At 44.4% G+C, this 17,137-nt stretch overlaps 1 protein-coding gene across 1 annotated transcript; it reads left to right on the top strand.

Annotated features, from left to right (window-relative positions):
* Positions 1–303: 303 nt before the first annotated feature.
* Positions 304–11,045, top strand: MTG2 (mitochondrial ribosome associated GTPase 2). Its single transcript, XM_006274350.4, has 6 exons — positions 304–622; positions 3,809–3,956; positions 7,722–7,837; positions 9,178–9,396; positions 10,129–10,267; positions 10,496–11,045. The coding sequence occupies exons 1-6, from the start codon at positions 503–505 to the stop codon at positions 10,888–10,890; spliced, it is 1,137 nt and encodes a 378-aa protein (XP_006274412.3). The 5' UTR covers positions 304–502; the 3' UTR covers positions 10,891–11,045.
* The last annotated feature ends 6,092 nt before the right edge of the window (positions 11,046–17,137 follow it).

The raw sequence follows: 17,137 nt of genomic DNA, 5'->3' as shown, positions 1-17,137 counted from the left end.
CTGGGAGGGCTGAGAAGGAGCCTTGAGCTGTGCCTGAAGGCAGAGCATCTCCAGCTGTTAAGTATGAAATGACCTTGCTGGAAGATCAAAATTATAGTATGTGCCAAAAAGCTATTGTACACTGAAAAATGTATGCAAATCTTTCTACTCCTTTACTTTATATTGCTCATTGTAACCTTCCGGTGCATGAGAGAGAGAGCTGGGTCATCCAAGCAGAAGCAGTCTTTATTTAGAGGCGACAGCGCTGACAGCAAGCCCAACAGTCATTTAAGAGACTGAGTGACACGGGTTTTTGCACCTGCTGCCTCAAAAACCCCGTGTCCCGGCGCGCGCCACGTGCGCCTGCCACGCCGCCTCCTTCCCGCGCTTCGCTGCCTTCCGAGCCGCGCATGCGCCGAGCGCGCAGCGTGGCGCGGTGACCTCAGGCGTCGCCGCGCGTGACCCCGAAGTGGGCGTGCCCGGGCGCGGGCGCTTCCGGGAGTTGCGTGAGGGAGCGGGCGCCATGTTGGGGGCTTGGGCCCGGCTGCGGGGCTGGCGGCCCCGGGCCTTGTCCACGGGCTGCGCGCGCTGCGCCAAGGCCCGCTCGCTGCGGAAGAAGAGGGAGATGTCGGAGAAGCAGCTGGTAAATCCCGGGCTCCGTGAAGCGAATCCAGCCACTACCGAGGAGGGAGGCCTGGAGCCCCGGGTTCCTGTGGAGAGTCGCGGGGGGAGGGGCACATCATCATCATCACGATTACTGTATTAAAGGGGAGGGTCACTGCTTCAAAACCATCGTGGTCTCAACACTTACATAATTATTACTATTTAAACCCCCAGCTTGGAAGATGGCAGTTATTTAGGTTGGGGGGGGGCTGCCCGTTTTGTTTATAGTCAAAAAGCAGCCTATTTCAGTGAAGAGGGAGCAATTTTTGTATGATTTTTATTTTTGTATTATTTTATTATTGTATTTTGTATTATTTTATTATTATTTTTATATTATTTTTATTTTTCAATTCCATCACCGCGATGCCCGTACCGCCGGTCTAATAAAACGTATCGTGTTGGAGCCAAGAGCTCCCGGCACCGACAGAGACGCTCGGAGAGAGACGGGCTTCGATCTCCGAATCCCTCCGTGCAACAATGAAGATTGTTTCCTGCCTGTGGGGACTTTCCACCATCTGCACGTTTCTGGGAGCCGGACGAAGGGACTTGGATCCTGAAAGCTTGTGGAGAAAGGACGGTTTTCTTGCGATTTCCCCGTTGGTTTAATAAAACGATTTGAACCCTAACCCTAAGCTGGTCTCATAAACGGTGTCACATTGGAGATGGTTTTTTGTACGTCTTCTTGCACGGACAAAATGAACTTGAAAGCTGCCGTTCAGGTTGTAGCCGCTTGGTGGTGCCAAGTACGTGTGCAAAGGGGATCCGGTTAATCGCAGCGTTACGACTGCTAGTGACTGTTTGTGTAAATCCCCCCCTTCCCCGAATCGGGGCATTTCTCAGTTGCTCGTGTTCGCGTCGCAGCTCTAGCCCAGTCTTTTCTACGCTCTGGCTGCTTTTCTAAAACAAAAATACGTGGCAGGCTCCATTTCAAAGTCGAGTCTTATCACCAGGGATCCTGGTTTTCTCTGATTTAAAAAAATCTCCAATTTTCAGATTAAAGGAAGTAACCCTAAATCCACGTTTTCCCATGATTTAAAATGAAACACCACTACTATAGATGTATGTAGTGGTGTTTCAGTTTAATCACGGGAAAATGTGGATTTGGGGTTACTTTTTTTTAATCTGAAAATTGGGTTTTTTTTTATCAGAAATAATACCCCTGCTTATCACTTTATTAGCACTTACAAAACAACTAGAACTCTTGGCTCCAAAATGATAGCTTTTATTAGAGCAACTGGGAAATCGCAAGAAAATTGTCCTTTTCTACAAGCTTTTGGGATCAAAGTCCCTTCGTCAGGCTCTGGGAAAAGTCTAGATGGTACAAGATGGTAAAAAGTCCCCATAGGTAGGAAATAAACTTCACTTTTGCACAGAGGGAGCTGAAGATAGAAGACTGTCTCCCCTGGGTCCAGGAGAGTGTCTGTGAGCTGTGCTGAGTCGCTCTTTGATGTGTAGATCAGGTAGTAGTACTTGAAACATACTTCTGTTTTCAACGTGACGTGCAAAAATAGGCAGATGCTTCGTGATAATTCTGTCCGTTTTTTACATCCGAGGACCTTGTGACCTTTTTTTGACTGTAGATAAGTATTATCCACCGCATTTTATTATGAAACACAGAGGTTTAGTGGATGTGTCCAAGATCACGTAGCAGAGCAGGAGTCAGCATCTAGAATTTATTTGCTAATCTCTTGCTTTAACTGTTAGACTGTAGCCTATAGGAAACGTTCAGTGTCCTTCAACCTACTTCGTTCCCTTGAAAAATCTGTTCTTAAATTGTTGTGGTGTTGTTTGGTGTTTTTCTGACTTGTATCAAATGCAGGTTGGAGTATGAATAGTATTTTTGAAGTAGAGAGCTGCATAGACAGAATATAACTGTCTATACCCACCGTGTAAATATTTGTTCATTTATGAGAACCACATTGAATCTCTTGTTACAACTCTGAGGTGTTTGAGATGCTTCTCCTCATGAGCAAAAGTATTAGGCTATGTTATTAGTATTGCAGTAGCATATGGGGGCTCCAGTCAAGACTGGGCCTCAGTTTAGACAAGCAGCAAGGAATTTTACCTTTATCTGGAAAAGTTGGACTTCAGCTCCACAGAACTGGGTTGGAAACTTAGAAAAAAACATTCTCAGCATATCTGCAGAGCAGAGACAACATTGTTCGTATAGGTCTGTATAGTAGCAAGCCCAGTTTCAAACTTTGTGAGATGTAGTCTTCATTAATTTGGCAGAGCTAGCAGCCCTCAGGCACATCAATCTGTTTCATTTTGTCTCTATTACTGCAATTTATGTTTTTATCTTAGTGCCACTGAGACCCAAACACTTGCCTGTGTGTCATCCAAATTTCACTGACTTGCTGCAAGCACAAAATGGTTTCAGTTTCTCCCACTCTGCTGTAACAGTTCTTGCAAATTCAAGGGGCTCATGTCAGAATCCGGGGAAACTCGGTGACTAAAATGAGGCACGTCTACACAAGACGTTTACTGTGCAGTAGCCTAATAACACTTCACAGTAGTGTGCCAGGCAAAACCTGTGCTAATCCGCTACTGCGCAGTGTTATTAGGCTACTGAGCTGTAAGCGGCACTAAAAAAACTGTGCTGGCACTACTGCTCTGTAGTCAAGTTACTGCTCTTTAAATTAATACTTGGTTAATCAAGTACTAAATTTAATGCGCAATAACTAGGGCACATTAATGACCGTGTAGACATGCCCAGTATGTTTAACTTAGACCCCTCATAATTTTCATATATCCGTTCCAACTACCTAGGTCACTGTTAGTTTCCTTGCTCCTTTGAATATATTTCATTAGCTTGGAAATAGTTTCCTCTGAAGCGTGAGCTGAAAGGATGATCTTTCAACATCTCTGTATTTTTGCCTGTGGAACCTTGGATGTCTGTGTTAGATGTTTTAAAATGTCTTTGTCTGTGCATGCCATGTCTTTCAAGAAAATTGTTAGCTTCGTGAGCTGTATTTAGCTTGTGCCTGAACTACAGCCAAGTGATAGATTCTGATTTTCAAGTGGAAATTGGAATTTCTGACCTGTTTAGATAAGACAAAATTGCATGCAACTACATTTTTGGGGATTCATCAACTTCTTGGAGGAGGTTTTGATAACATTTGAATAAGTTGTAGTGGAATCACATTAAATCCTCTCTTCATTGCAGACCCGTTATTTTGTGGATCATCGAAGAGTGTGCGTGGTTGGAGGACAAGGAGGTGGAGGGGCTAACTCTTTTCTTAGTGAGCCTAGGAAAGAGTTTGGAGGTCCTGATGGTGGGAATGGAGGAGATGGGGGCCCTGTTATTTTGAAAGGTAAAAGGATTCTGGCTTGTTAAATACTGTATTGTCGTTCCATTTGAGACCTGTTTGTTTGTTTGTTTGTTTGTTTTAAACATTTCCTTCCCAGAATCTCCTAACAACCACACCTGAAAATGCCACATTACTCTACTGTCTTCCCACACTGACACAGATGCGTCCTAAAGCCTGGAGTAAAGCCAAAGTTTATTCTTGATGGGCCTATAAACACTATATTCAAGATCATGTGTCTGTGACCTTGATTCCAGCATTAAACATGTATGGCACAGCATCCCCAGCATTGTAGAGAAAATTGAGCATAAGCATTTTTTTCTCTCTTGAGGAATAAAGGAAGAATGCATGAGATAAAGGCAGGTTATGTTTTGTGCTATTCTGGAGGTCCCTTGGACTCTACAGTAATTAGTGGTGAAAGGACCTAAATAGAAGGGTACATGTTTGAAATTGGGACCAGGACTCTTTTAAAACAGGCTTTAAACCATTGGTTATTTTAACATTTTTGATCTTCCCATTGCAGAGAATTTTCCGTAAAGGAAATTATGATGTCCAGCCTTCTTTTTTAAACGCTGAAATGAGATGATGATCTTTTCCAAAAGAGTATCTGACATGCCAATTTCCTAACTTATAGGGGTGTACCAATAAAGATTTTTTGGGCCGATACTGATGGCCAATTTATTGACCAGCCATATTGGCCAATACCGATCCGATTGCCAACGTGCAGCCCAACAGTTTGGAGAGCACCGTCTGGCTGGTAAGTCTGTTGTGGGCAAGGTGCATGTGGGGGCAGATCAAGGCCCCCATGGTGAGGGAGGGAGTAAAGCTGGGGCAGGGACAGGCACTACCTAGCCACAGCAGGGTGGGGCTCAGGATGGAGCCGTAGATGGCTCGTCTGGAGGGCGGGTGGGCCAGGGCTGTGCTCGAAGCGGGCAGCAGCAATGGTGGGAGGTGGGGTTGTAGGGTGGGCTAAAGCTATCCCAAAATTCGCCATAGCCCCCCCTCCCAGCATCATTGCCTTCTGCCCTGCCCAGCCCAAATGCAGCCCCACCAAAGCCCCTGCAGGGAAGAGGCTGGTGCAGCCCCTGGCCCCAGCCATGCAGTGGGCAGCCCTTTCTCGCCCCGTGCACAGATCTGTGGGGCACATGCCCCCATGTCTCCCCCAGGGTGTGCACAGTGGTGGGAGCTGCACCCCCTGCACTCCCTGGATGAGCCACTTGTGGCTCCATCCTGTGCCCCGCCCAGCTAGGCAGAACCTACCCTAGTCTCTCTCCCTCCCTCACCTTGGGGGCCTCAATCTGTGCCATCCACACCCTTACTTCCTCCTCCTCCCCCACCCCATTTTACCTGCTGAATTCTGCTCTTCAAACTACCAGTTATCTCCTCCTAGTGAGCTTTGGAGTGAGTTGTGTATTTGAAGGAGAGAAGAGGTGTTTTTTTATTCTTGCTTTTTGGTCAGTGATTGTACATGGAATTTCTCTTGGTTTTAGGTAAACTTATCTTCAGTCGATGATCCCATTTTTAAACCACAAATTAGTAAGTCTTTGATGTTTTCTTAGATACTTGTAAAGTAGACTTTTTCTAAAAGTACTACTTAACAATATTAAAACAAAACTTTTTTTATTTAACCAGCTTTATAATGCTGTCTCTTCAGCCTTGTGTGGTAACTTGCATTCCAAGGACCCTAAGGACTTTTATAAAACCACATTTACAATAGTCTCCCCTACTAGTAGCATTCCTTTACTCTAGTTGTGAAATGCATCAGCTTTCATATGAAGGGCATCTTTATAATACAGAATTGGCATCAGGGAATTCTAAATCCCATGGAGACTAGACTAGGTTTCAGGAAGACTTAAGCAGTATATGACTTAGCAACTTGCAATTTGCCCAAACTTTACTTAGGAAAAAACAACACATATTGTAATTTTCATAATTCTCATAAGTGATCAGAACTTTGGTTTTTAGTTCTCATCCAAAATGCAAGCATTTCCAGTTGCAGTTTCTTCAGTAGTATCTTCAGTTTCTTCAGTTATTGGTTCATCAGTACTGATTCAAAAGACAGTTTTCTCAACTGTGTGATAATATTTAGCATTTAAATATCACCAGTACCACTTTCATTGCCACCTACAAACTAAGCCTGACCTTGCTTGTGAGGTGATGATTATTGCATTATAATAGAACACAGACTTCATTGTGCTAAGTGCTGTACAACTGTCTAATGAAAGGTAGGATAGGATCACAGCTTGTGTGGCATGATTTGAAAAAATTCCATGTCAGATGTTTCATATGAAACACCTTTAAAACATAGTAATTTGTCAGATGGGAGTAACTGAACTGAACTCTTAGTCTGATTGTAGAGGTGCACCAATATATCAGTGGCATGTTGGATCGGCATCAGTAAAAGGGAAATTAACATTATTGGCCATCAACTTTTTTTGGTGGGTGTAGCCGATTAATGTCGTCGATAAATGCTGCGTGCACACAGCCAGGAATGCAGCCTGGCAGCATGGAGAGTAGCACCTAGCCAGTAAGTCTTTGGAGCGGGGGAAAGGGGTGGGGGGCAGGTCAAGACCCCCACAGTGAGGGAGGGAGTGGGGCAGGGACGGAGGCAGGCCTTGCCCAACCATGGCAGTGAATGCAACCCCAGGGCCAGGAGTAGGACAGAGCCATGGGCTGCTTGTCCAAGGAGCATGGGAGGGTGGGGAGGAGGCGCAGTGGGGTGGGTGGCTCCCTGCTGCTGCGTGCACCCCTGGGGGAGGCATGTGCCCCCCCTGGATTTTGTGTGCAGGACAAGAGCAGGCTGTCCACTGCAGGCTTGAGGCCAGGGACTGTGCCAGCCTATTCCCAGTTGGGGCGCTGGGCAGGGGTGGGGCGGGCAGTGGCGGCAGCTGGAAGGTGTGGTGCAGCGCATCTCACAAGGGAATGGCAGTAGAGCAGAATGCCCTGAGCAGGGGCGGTGCTAGAGTGGGGCGGGGGGTGGGGGAGCTATAGCCACACCAAAAATCCCTGTAACTACTCCATTCAGCACCATTGCCGCTCACCTCACGCAGCTGAGCCCGCCATGCCCTCAGCCCAGCCCCAATTCACCCCCCACCACCCCCTGGCTGCATGAGGCTGGCACAGCCCCTGGCCCTGAGCCCATAGTGGGCAGCCTGCCTTCGCCTCATTCACAAATCCAGGGTGGAGCATGACCCCCATGTCTCCCCTAAGGGTGCGCGCAGTAGTGGGGAGCTGCCCTCAACCCTCCCTTCTCTCCCATATCCCCCCCACCCTACCCCCTGCTCTCCTCCACAGACTTACTGGTCGGACACTGCTTTCCATGCTGCTGGGCTGTATTCTTGTAAATTGGCTATCAGATCGGTATCGCCTGATATGGCTGGTTAATAATTGGCTATCACTATCAGCCAAGAGTGCAGTGTACCCCTATCTGATTGTATCACCCCCTGTCCTCACATTGCAAACTCCATGACAGGTGCTGAATCGATCATTGTGAATTGTTCATTACAAGTATTAAGAATTATTTGGTGATCATACTGAGTTTTAGATGACCATGTTGTTATCCATGTATTGTTTGAAGCTAAGAAAAAAATAAAACCATGGAGAAGCCTAAATATTACATTAGTGTTTACCTTTCTTGCATTCTCATAACAGTATGTGGAATGGTTCTGTTTATATACTGTCAAAAAGATTAAAGTTTAGTCAAAATATTATTCTTCTATTTGCTCTTTGATATAAGTAACACATTTAAACCATATATGTTTTCCCTTATAGTGGACCGGCAAGTCAAATCACTTTCTTCGATCCTCCCATTTTATCGGGGTGCTAGTGGAGTAAAAGGGGGAAGAAGAAACTGTTTTGGAGCCAATGGTGAACAAATATATATTAAAGTAAGCTTCAGTTGGCAAATATTTGGATAGCTTTGTATGAGAATTTGCATTGTAAGTGTTTGCAGGATCAGGCTATTTACAAACAAAAATGACCAGACTTCCTTGTTTACATAGTTCAAACACCAGCACTACTCCAGATGATGCATCTGGTCCAAATCAGTATTGCCAGTCTTACTTTACTTCCAAAAGCCATCTCGCAGGGTGGTCAGAGAATACCACCTGGGAGGTAAGAGCTCTGTTGCCCAGGATGTGTCAGTTTTAATGCCTAGTCCCTATCTTGGTTCCAAGCTCACAAATATTTTTCTAGCATTGGTGCTTTTTTTTATTTATTTTTTTATTATTATTATTTTTTTTAGTTTGAGGGTTTTTTCCCAGTTTGTATAGGCTTCTATAAGGGGAACAAGAATGTCTTTGTAGTTTGTACTTTTGTGAACCCGAATGAGGCCTCCTTTTGTCTCTAGACCTCATCTTAGCTACATAGAAAAATGCATTTGTAACATGTTAGTCAAGGCATATGTACACTGGCTGATATGTATGAAAACTACTGCCTGCTTTGTGTAAGCTTGGGTTTTAACAATTGTTTACTAATATGTTTGGTTAAAATATGCCTTTTTCTCCAGAGTACGTATTGCCTTATGTTTGATACTTGTGCTTAGCGTTGAATTCATAAACTCCATTTTCACGGTCTGTTTTGGATCTAAAGTGTTTGCTGGGGTTGAGCTTTTAATGTAGTATTTAATTTGTGTTAATTTCCAAAGTAAGCTTAGTGTTTTCAAAATATTGAAAAAGACAGTTTAGACAAAATCTGGAAAACACATGCATGTATATCCATGCCATCAAGGTGCTAGTAGCCATACATCATGTTGATTTAGATTTATATAGAGGAAGGGGGTTCTTGTCTGCTTATCTGTCTTGGCGGTGCTGGATCTTCTTCTTCTTTAATGTATTTATTTTTCAATACAAATTATTCCCACTTTGGAGATCCCATGGGTTGCTAGAAATCTGTTTTCTTATTCCTTACTGGTAATCTGAGATTTTGCACCGCATGTCCCCTCTCTGATGGCCTAATGATAGAAAGAAGAAAAATAAATTTGCATTGGTTTCTTGGTGTTATAATGACAAATGTTTTGTGTTGCTTGGTCATAGACAGAATGCTTCATTAGCCTGTCCTACCCCTCTGGGTCCTAGTATTTCCTTTCACCCTGAAAGGTGTGTGTGTGCGCACACGTGAAGCCATAACCTGAAGACATTCTTCTTCCACTGGAGAAAGTTCAGTTGACAATTTTGAAATGGCTTGGTTGTGTGTTGCGTTTCTTCCCTTGGATCTCTCTGTTTTCAAGGTTCCTGTTGGCACTCTGGTTAAGGAGAATGGGACTGTTGTGGCTGATCTCGCTAAGCACGGTGAAGAATATGTTGCTGTTTATGGGGGATCTGGAGGGAAAGGCAACCAGTTCTTTCTGTCCAACGAGAATCGAGCACCGACAACAGCTACTCCAGGAGAGCCAGGACAGCGAAGAGTCCTCCACTTGGAGCTCAGGACTATGGCTCATGCTGGCTTGGTGGGTATTGCTTCTGTTTTTCTAAGATGTCACTTGAATAGCTGTAGAAAGAACGTCATTTTATAATGCATTTATATTCTCTTGGCCAACTTGTTTAAGAGAGATGTCAGTATGCTTCGATAGCAGTGTGTGTGCAGTGATTTGCAGTCTTGTCACTTCCTTGTTACTACACAGGAAAGCCTGATGTTGCATCGTTATTGGTAGAAGACTCATTCCTTTGGTCTAGAAGAGCTTTGAAGATTTATTTAAAGGAAAGGAAAGAGCCAAACCTACCCCTTTCTCAAACTACTCTTTGTTCTGGGTCTTGAACAGCAACGCAAACCCAGGGACATTTGGCGAATCCATGGCTTTCAAGATCTCTTCCCCTTCCCTACTCTGAGGATTACTCAGTGATTCTTATACCCGGCACTTGAGAAAATTTGATCTGCTTTTATACAGAGTGCATTAATTTGGGCACATTAGTCAGTGTTTGGCTCCTGGAGAGTGGTTATGAATATGATTTGTTAATGTCTATGTGGGAAGTTTTTAATATCTAATGATGAAATGATTAAAAGAAATATAATAGAAAATGTGGACCTAGGTATTAGAAATGACCATAGAAGACTAATTTAGTTGTGTTTGGGCAATTCTAAGTTCTTGTCAATATGCAGCAATGATTCTTTGTTAGTCATAAGAGAGCACTCTATTTTGGTTAATCCAGAGTTGTGGCCTTGTTTCATGTCTGTATTCCAGGTGGGATTCCCGAATGCTGGAAAGTCATTGCTTTTGAGAGTGATCTCCAATGCAAAGCCGGCAGTGGCTTCCTACCCATTCACAACACTAAATCCTCATGTAGGCATTGTCAACTACCAAGATTATGAGCAAGTAGCAGGTATGAGTTACAAAAGGCTGTACATTACTGCTTCTTTACCCTTATTCTCTGACTTGGGATGTGAAGTATGCATGTCTGGTGAAATGATGTGCCTTTTCAGGGCTGCAAGAAACAAAGCAGCCAAGTTAATGCAGTCTGCTCAAATGCTACAGTGAATGGTAGCTGGACAAGTATCTAGACAGATCAGTCACGTACTGTTCCATGTTCACAGTTGCATTTCTCTTGTAGTTGCTGATATTCCTGGTATAATAAGAGGAGCTCATCAAAACAAAGGCCTAGGGCTGACCTTCCTAAAGCACATCGAACGCTGCCGTTTCCTATTGTTTGTGGTGGATCTCTCTGTGCCAGAGCCATGGATTCAGGTCCAAGACTTAAAATATGAACTGGAGCAATACAAAGAAGGCTTGTCGAAGAGACCTCATGTTGTCATTGGGAATAAGATTGATCTTCCTCAGTCTCGAGCTAATTTACCACTCCTTAAAGAACAAGTGGAGCAGAGAGTCATCCCACTGTCCGCATTGACAGGAGACAATCTGGAGGAATTGTTCTTGCATCTGCGAGAATTGTATGATGATTATGTAAAGACTGAAAAATCATGTAGGCAAAACCTGATGAAGTGGTAAAGCTTTCCCAGACCTTAGACTGAATGGAGGAGGAAACTAACTATATTTGGTTACGAGCTGCCTGTGTGGGAAGTGTTGGACACAGCATACAATGCGCTGTATATTTGTTCTGAACTGTTGCACTCTGCAAACCAAATATATGCATCTCCTTTTTAGTTTTGTGCCCGTGCAAGCTTTTTCCAACAAAATGTAAAGTTTCCATGGTTGTGTATTAACAGTATACCAAATTGTAGTTGTTACACCAAATACATAGGTTTGTAATGAGGAGAATCTGGAAAAGCTGGTTGAAACTCAGAATTTCTTCATTTCAGAAAATGTTGACATTTTAAAATCTGGTCGGGTTTTTCCCCCCAATTAGAATTACAACCCCAAATTTGAAAGACTTCTCATGAATCAGAAATTTTGAAGTATAACATAGACTAGAGTGTGTTCTTCTAAAAGGGAAAGGTATTCTGTATGGTATGTATAGTCCTGCCAAACAGACTTTCTTCTCTTTTTTTTCCAATTATGTATTATTTCTGGACAGTTTTTCCTCTTGGTCTTGCATTTTTTCCCTAAGCTAGAGTCTTCCTTTTATTTCTGCATGGTCTTAGCCAAGATGCATCTTTTTCATGTGATACGATCAATATTCTTTCTCTCTTTTGGCAGCTGAATTCCTAGAATCCACCCAAATATTATTTACTGAACTTTTTTTAAACAGAAAAGCTGTAACAGTTCCTATGGAGACAGTATTCTTTCATATTCAGATAGGAATAGAACAGTGTTATCCTATATGTGTTGAAGCTATTCCTTTAAGCAGTCTATCTGCATAGGCTGCCTTGTATGAGCAGACTGCTTTCCCCCCACTTATCAGCCTGTTGAACAAGGAATAAAAATGTGCTACAGGAACATGGAGAGATACATGGGAGTAGTCAGAAAAAAATAATGGTTATTGGTCTAGTGTTTATTTTTAAATTTGAGAGAATCTGAAAGAATCAGATTGACACTTTCCTCCAGATCAGCAGTCTGGAGCTTTCAATTTAGGGCATTTTACTATATCAATACAGTACCAAGAAGACTCTTAAATACCTGCAGAGTTTGTAACTCTTCTGCCTTGCCTTCTGTTAGACATCTTCACTTTTCAAGAAACTAAAATGATGCTTTAAGGACAGTTAGTGAATGGAAACATTTCTTCCTAAAAATATCATTGGTTCTTATATGAACAGATTTATCTGTATTGAATATCAGTATATTTAAATTTAATGTATAACTCAAAAAACCAAAACAAACACTTGAACCTCCACCAGACATCTCTTCCTCTGATGGCAAAAGTGTGATTTATTAGGCAATCTAAATGAGCTGTGGTTTTTTGTAACGACTTCCCTCTACCGTAGGGAAGGGGATTATTCTGGGCCTCAGTGTATTTGCAAATTGTGGTATCATTTGAGTCTTCCCAAAGATGAATGTTTGTGGATAGCACATCCTTCCAAGGTAGGCTTTCTCCTCATCTTGTATGTGTGCCACTTCTTCCCACTGCCTTTCTTTCACTGTCCAGCCAGCCTCCTATCTCTTGAGGAGGAGAAACACACTATAAAAGTATAGAATTAACAGCTCTCCCTGCCCCCCCCCCCACCCCCCAGTAACAAATCTGTCCTTTTATGAAAACTTGTAAATCATCACTGGTTGCTAAGTGGAGCGCAGGGTTCTGCGTGTTTGTGAAAGAACAGTGGTGGCCCGGGAGGCTTTGCTCACTGCCTGCATCCCTAATGATGAAATGGGGAGAGCTGTTAATTACCTACCTTGCACACACGAGTATTAATGTCTACCTAATGCTCCAAGTACTTAAAGCCCTAAATTATGCCAAGTATCATAGACTCAGTCTGTGTGCAACTGTTAAAAGAACAGATAATGGTAAATGAAAGATGCGAGAGAGCATGATGTCCCCCAAAAGACTCTTAAGCTTTATTTTACACTCAGTGAATCCTTACAGAATGCTTCTATAACTGAAAAGAGTTCATTTCATTTTCCATTTGTTTTGGCAGTTTCTGTAGAGTTTGAGTGAATGTTTCCAGGTTTGTTATTCCCCCCCCCCCCCCCCCCCCCCCCCGCTCTCATTTGTATGTGTTTTCATTTTCATTTTGTGATGCTGGAAGAGCATAGTTATACATTAGGAGCTTGCAGTGATGCTGGGTGGAAGGTTTTTTAACCAAAACACTCTCAGCTCCCTGAATTATTGTTGGCTTTTATTTATTTTTTTATTTTTATTTAATTGACTAGCTTTTCAGTGGACTGTTTCAGTCCCATTTATTTCCTGAGTTCAGAAAATAAGAAAATATCAATTCATGGAAAAGAGCAGAGAGTGTCTTGTGTATTGACTCGCGAACGGGGCGCAGCAAGCATTCCACCTGTGAGCGCTTTTTGGATCCTGCCTATTCTAGCAAGTTCCTAAGTAGCTTAACAAGATGTGATATTGACCACATAATTGGTTTCTTTGTTAATAACCTGCAGCTGATCTGCCCTGAGAAGCCAGTGCCCCAGTCTCTGCTGTGTGCTTGCGTGATCTGGATTCAGAGCAGTCTTGTTAAGGGTGAAGAGAGTGCAATAGTCCTAATTCTCATCCTGGTCATGGAAACATTTCTAGCAGAGTCAATGTCCAAGAAGCTTGTGCTGGAAGTAGAGGTGCGCTGTATATTGGTTGCCTATCGGATCAGCACCGATAAAAGGGAAATGCGATTATCGGCTTTTTTTGGCTGTTGTAGCCGATAATGTTTACCAATAACTATGCCTTTTGGCTGAAGCGCTGGATGCCTGGGTTCCCTTCTGGGAGTCGGGGTGACCTTGAGCGTGGAGGCCCCGATCCGGATACAGGAGCCTGAGCCGGTTTCCATCCCCTCACTGGCAGGCTGAGCTGGGCTGGAGTGGAGCAGAGCATCTGGCACACGGTGCTGGTGCAGCATGGATTTTAGGCTGGGGCTGGGGTGGACACTAAAAGGCAGTGAGTGCCACAGAGATATGACGGGTGGGGAGGGGTGGACGGTGCTGCCCAGCCCAACCCGGCTTGCCATACCTCACTCACAGTGCCCAGGAGTCTGGGGGCCAGGAGCAAAACCAAGGCAGCTGCTCCCCCCTCCTCCCCCAGCTGTGTACAGCAGAGTCCTCCCTGGTGTGACCACCTGTCCGTAATTGGACAGGACAGTCCCTCCATGTGAACCTCAAGTCCCAGTCCCAGGCTGTGCAACTGGGGCAGCGCTTGCCCAAGATTCACAGCCTCTGTTGGATCAGAACGCTGGGTTTCTCCTGGCAAAGTTTCAGTGTGCAATGGGCTGCCGGGAGTGGGACACGGGGTGCTGCATGCATGTGTGCACCTGCACACATGCACATGACGGGGAATACAGCCTGGACAGCAGATCCCTGCAGGTAAGTCTGTGGGAGGAAGGGGGAATAGAGAATGGGGTGGGAGCAGATCAAGGCCCTCATGATGAGGGAGGCAGTGGGGCAGGGGCTGGGGGAGCCATGGGTGGCTTGTCTGAGGGGCATGTGATTTGTGTGGGATAGCACGAGTGGACTCCGTGCCCTGGGGGGTGGGCCATGCTGGCCACACCACCATGGTGAGGTGCCCCCTGTCTGTCCAGCAGCAGCAGGGGAGGCGGTGTGGGGTTGTGTGTCCTGCTGCTGCTGAGCAGGCAGGGGGTGCACAGCCAGCATGGGGCTCCTAAGGGAAAGGAGCCCCAATCCCACATCCACCCCCCTATGAGCTCCACTCTGGTCTGGCCACACTGGTGGCTGTGGGGGAGGGAAGGTGGGCATGCGTCCTGCCTTCCCCTTCTGCAAAGGTGGTCACCCTAGTCCTCCCCCAACCCCTCAGCCTAGCTGGGTCCTGCCCTTCCAAGAGCCGGGTCCATGCAGCCTGCCATGAGACAGGAGGCTGCTGGAGCTGCCAAAAAAAAAGGTTTGTTTATGTCCATAGTTTAAAATGCCTTGCATTATTACTAAATATCAGTTATTGGATTGGCATTGGGCAATAATGGTTGGTTAATAATTGGCTATTGGTATCAGCCAAGAAAATCTTTATTGGTACACCTCCAGCTGGAAGCCATATGTTTGAGCTGAACATCTGCCACAGATTCTGCACGGTTTCCTTCCCTGCATGACTTACCTTTGTGCTGAAGCCCTTGATGCCCATCTTTCTGTCTTTGTGCTCCAAGTTCACAGACACCCAGGTGGAAGAGGTGGTAATCCTATTTCTCTCCTTGAGAATGAACCTCCTTTTAATCTGAACTAAAGTACAAAACCTGTGTTCTTTAATAAGAAAGCTTAAGAGATTTTGATTCGGCATTCCCTCGGGTGTTTAAAGGATATTTCTTTCCAGAAGGGCTAAAGAAATGAATGCAGGAGCATTTTAATGCTAGTCACATTTTCATTTTTTTTTTGTAGTCCTCCTTCCCGTGATGCTGTATTGACCCAGCACTTAAGCTCCTCTGTCATTAAATCAAATAATTTACAGTTGGCAAATTCTGTCTGATCTGAACCACATCACAAAGTAGATGATCCAAGCTCAGGTTTATGAGCGTTAGTTCCCTTTGTACTGAACAGAGAGCCAGCGCGCTCCTCTGTGCTCAGCACTACTGAAAGGGCTGTGCTTCGTACAGTGCTCTGCAGTCTGATTCCTGCTGAAATCCAGCAGAGATCTCAAGCAGTGGGTGGAGGGGAAGGAGGAAATGGGCTATTTGACAACATCTTGTGTGTTGGCAATGACTGTTGTTTCACCTGCTTTCAATCAGCAAGTGACTTGAAGTGGTTTCATTAGCACTTCAGAAGGTAGTGTGAACACCTTTCTGTACTCCGCTGCAAGACTATTTTGTAACTTTTCTGTCTTGCTCTTCTTAGTACAGGTCTCAAATGTAGAGTGGATGCTGCTGTAAAGCAGGACCTGGACAGAGGATTAGGCATCGAAATCCTGGTCCTAACATGGATTCCCGTGTTTGGGGAAAGTTGCTTGTTTTCCACGCTCCGTTCCCAAACTTGGAAAATAGAGAAGATGCTCTGAGCAGCAGTCCTGCCTCTGCTGGCCAGTCATTTTGAAGATAAGATGAGGGCTTCCAGGACTAGCTTGCAGTTTAGATGACGATTGCCTTGTACATGCAGTTCTGTGGGAGGCAGTTAAGTTTTTAAGAGTAAAATACTGTATTTCCTTGGATACAGCACTTTCCAAATATAACACACACCTTGTTCTTGAAAGGCAGAATGAAGGAAAGAAACTCTTCCCTTGAAAGCACTGGTATCTATGGCATTTTCTCAGGGAAAACAAGCAGCTGCAGTTGTGGGCAGAGGGGAAGCAAAACACAGTGGATGCTCTGTTAAAATCCCAGCTGAAGGATACTACAGGTGCTGCTGCCTGGGCCATGCTGCCGGGCCCCTTCGCTCTTCTGCAGCGAAGCTGCACGGGCGGCTGCAGCCAGTTTGTGCAGCACCAGCCCCTGAAGGGGAAGGGGAAGGAAGGGGGCCAGGTGGGTTTGTCCAGAGCCAGCAGCTAGGCAGCCCGTGCGCTCACCGTGCTCCCCCTCTGTACAGCACATGCAGCATTACTTTTTCTCCCTGAAGAGGCTCAAGATCTGTTACCATTTATCCTTGCTTAATGCTTGCATCTTAATTTCCAGCAGCTGATTTTTTTTTTTCATTATTATTATTTGCGCGGGGGGGGGGTGAGGTAGTGTATGCAAGAAGATACAACAATGCAGCCCTATAAGGTAACTTTTTCAATAAGCGAAATGTTTCACATTTGAATTACAATTATTTCCAGTTTCGCTGCATTGTGGTAGAGCTCTTTTTATAACACGGCCTTTTTTTATGTACTCCTGTGAAAGCCATGCAGCAAGAGAGGATTATTACAAAGCAGCACAATAAGGCTTGAGACCAACCTGATTTTTTTTCTTTTTTCCCATTTAATTGAATTGAGCGCAAAATATAATACTGCTGCTTGAACACTGGCTTTCTCATAACTTGATTTCCTCTTTCAGATGAGATGTTTGCATCTAATGTATCCTTAGACACTATTAAAGTGTTTTCATGATATCTTAAAGTTGTTTCTTACCATCCCACTCTGCTTGCAGTAATTCCCTGGGTACTTGAAATGGATGTTTTACTTGTTTTGCTCATGAATATACACTGATTTGTTGTCCTAGATTGCTCATACTGGGGTTTGTTAGCATAAGTTTTAAAGAAAATGAACTAATAATGAAATGCTAATTTACACACACGTCCCGAAAAC

This window comes from Alligator mississippiensis, chromosome 9 (assembly GCF_030867095.1).
Source record: "Alligator mississippiensis isolate rAllMis1 chromosome 9, rAllMis1, whole genome shotgun sequence".
In the NCBI taxonomy this organism is placed as follows: domain Eukaryota; kingdom Metazoa; phylum Chordata; order Crocodylia; family Alligatoridae; genus Alligator; species Alligator mississippiensis.
Note: the sequence above shows the minus strand (reverse complement) of the source record. Positions and strands in the feature narration are given on the sequence as shown.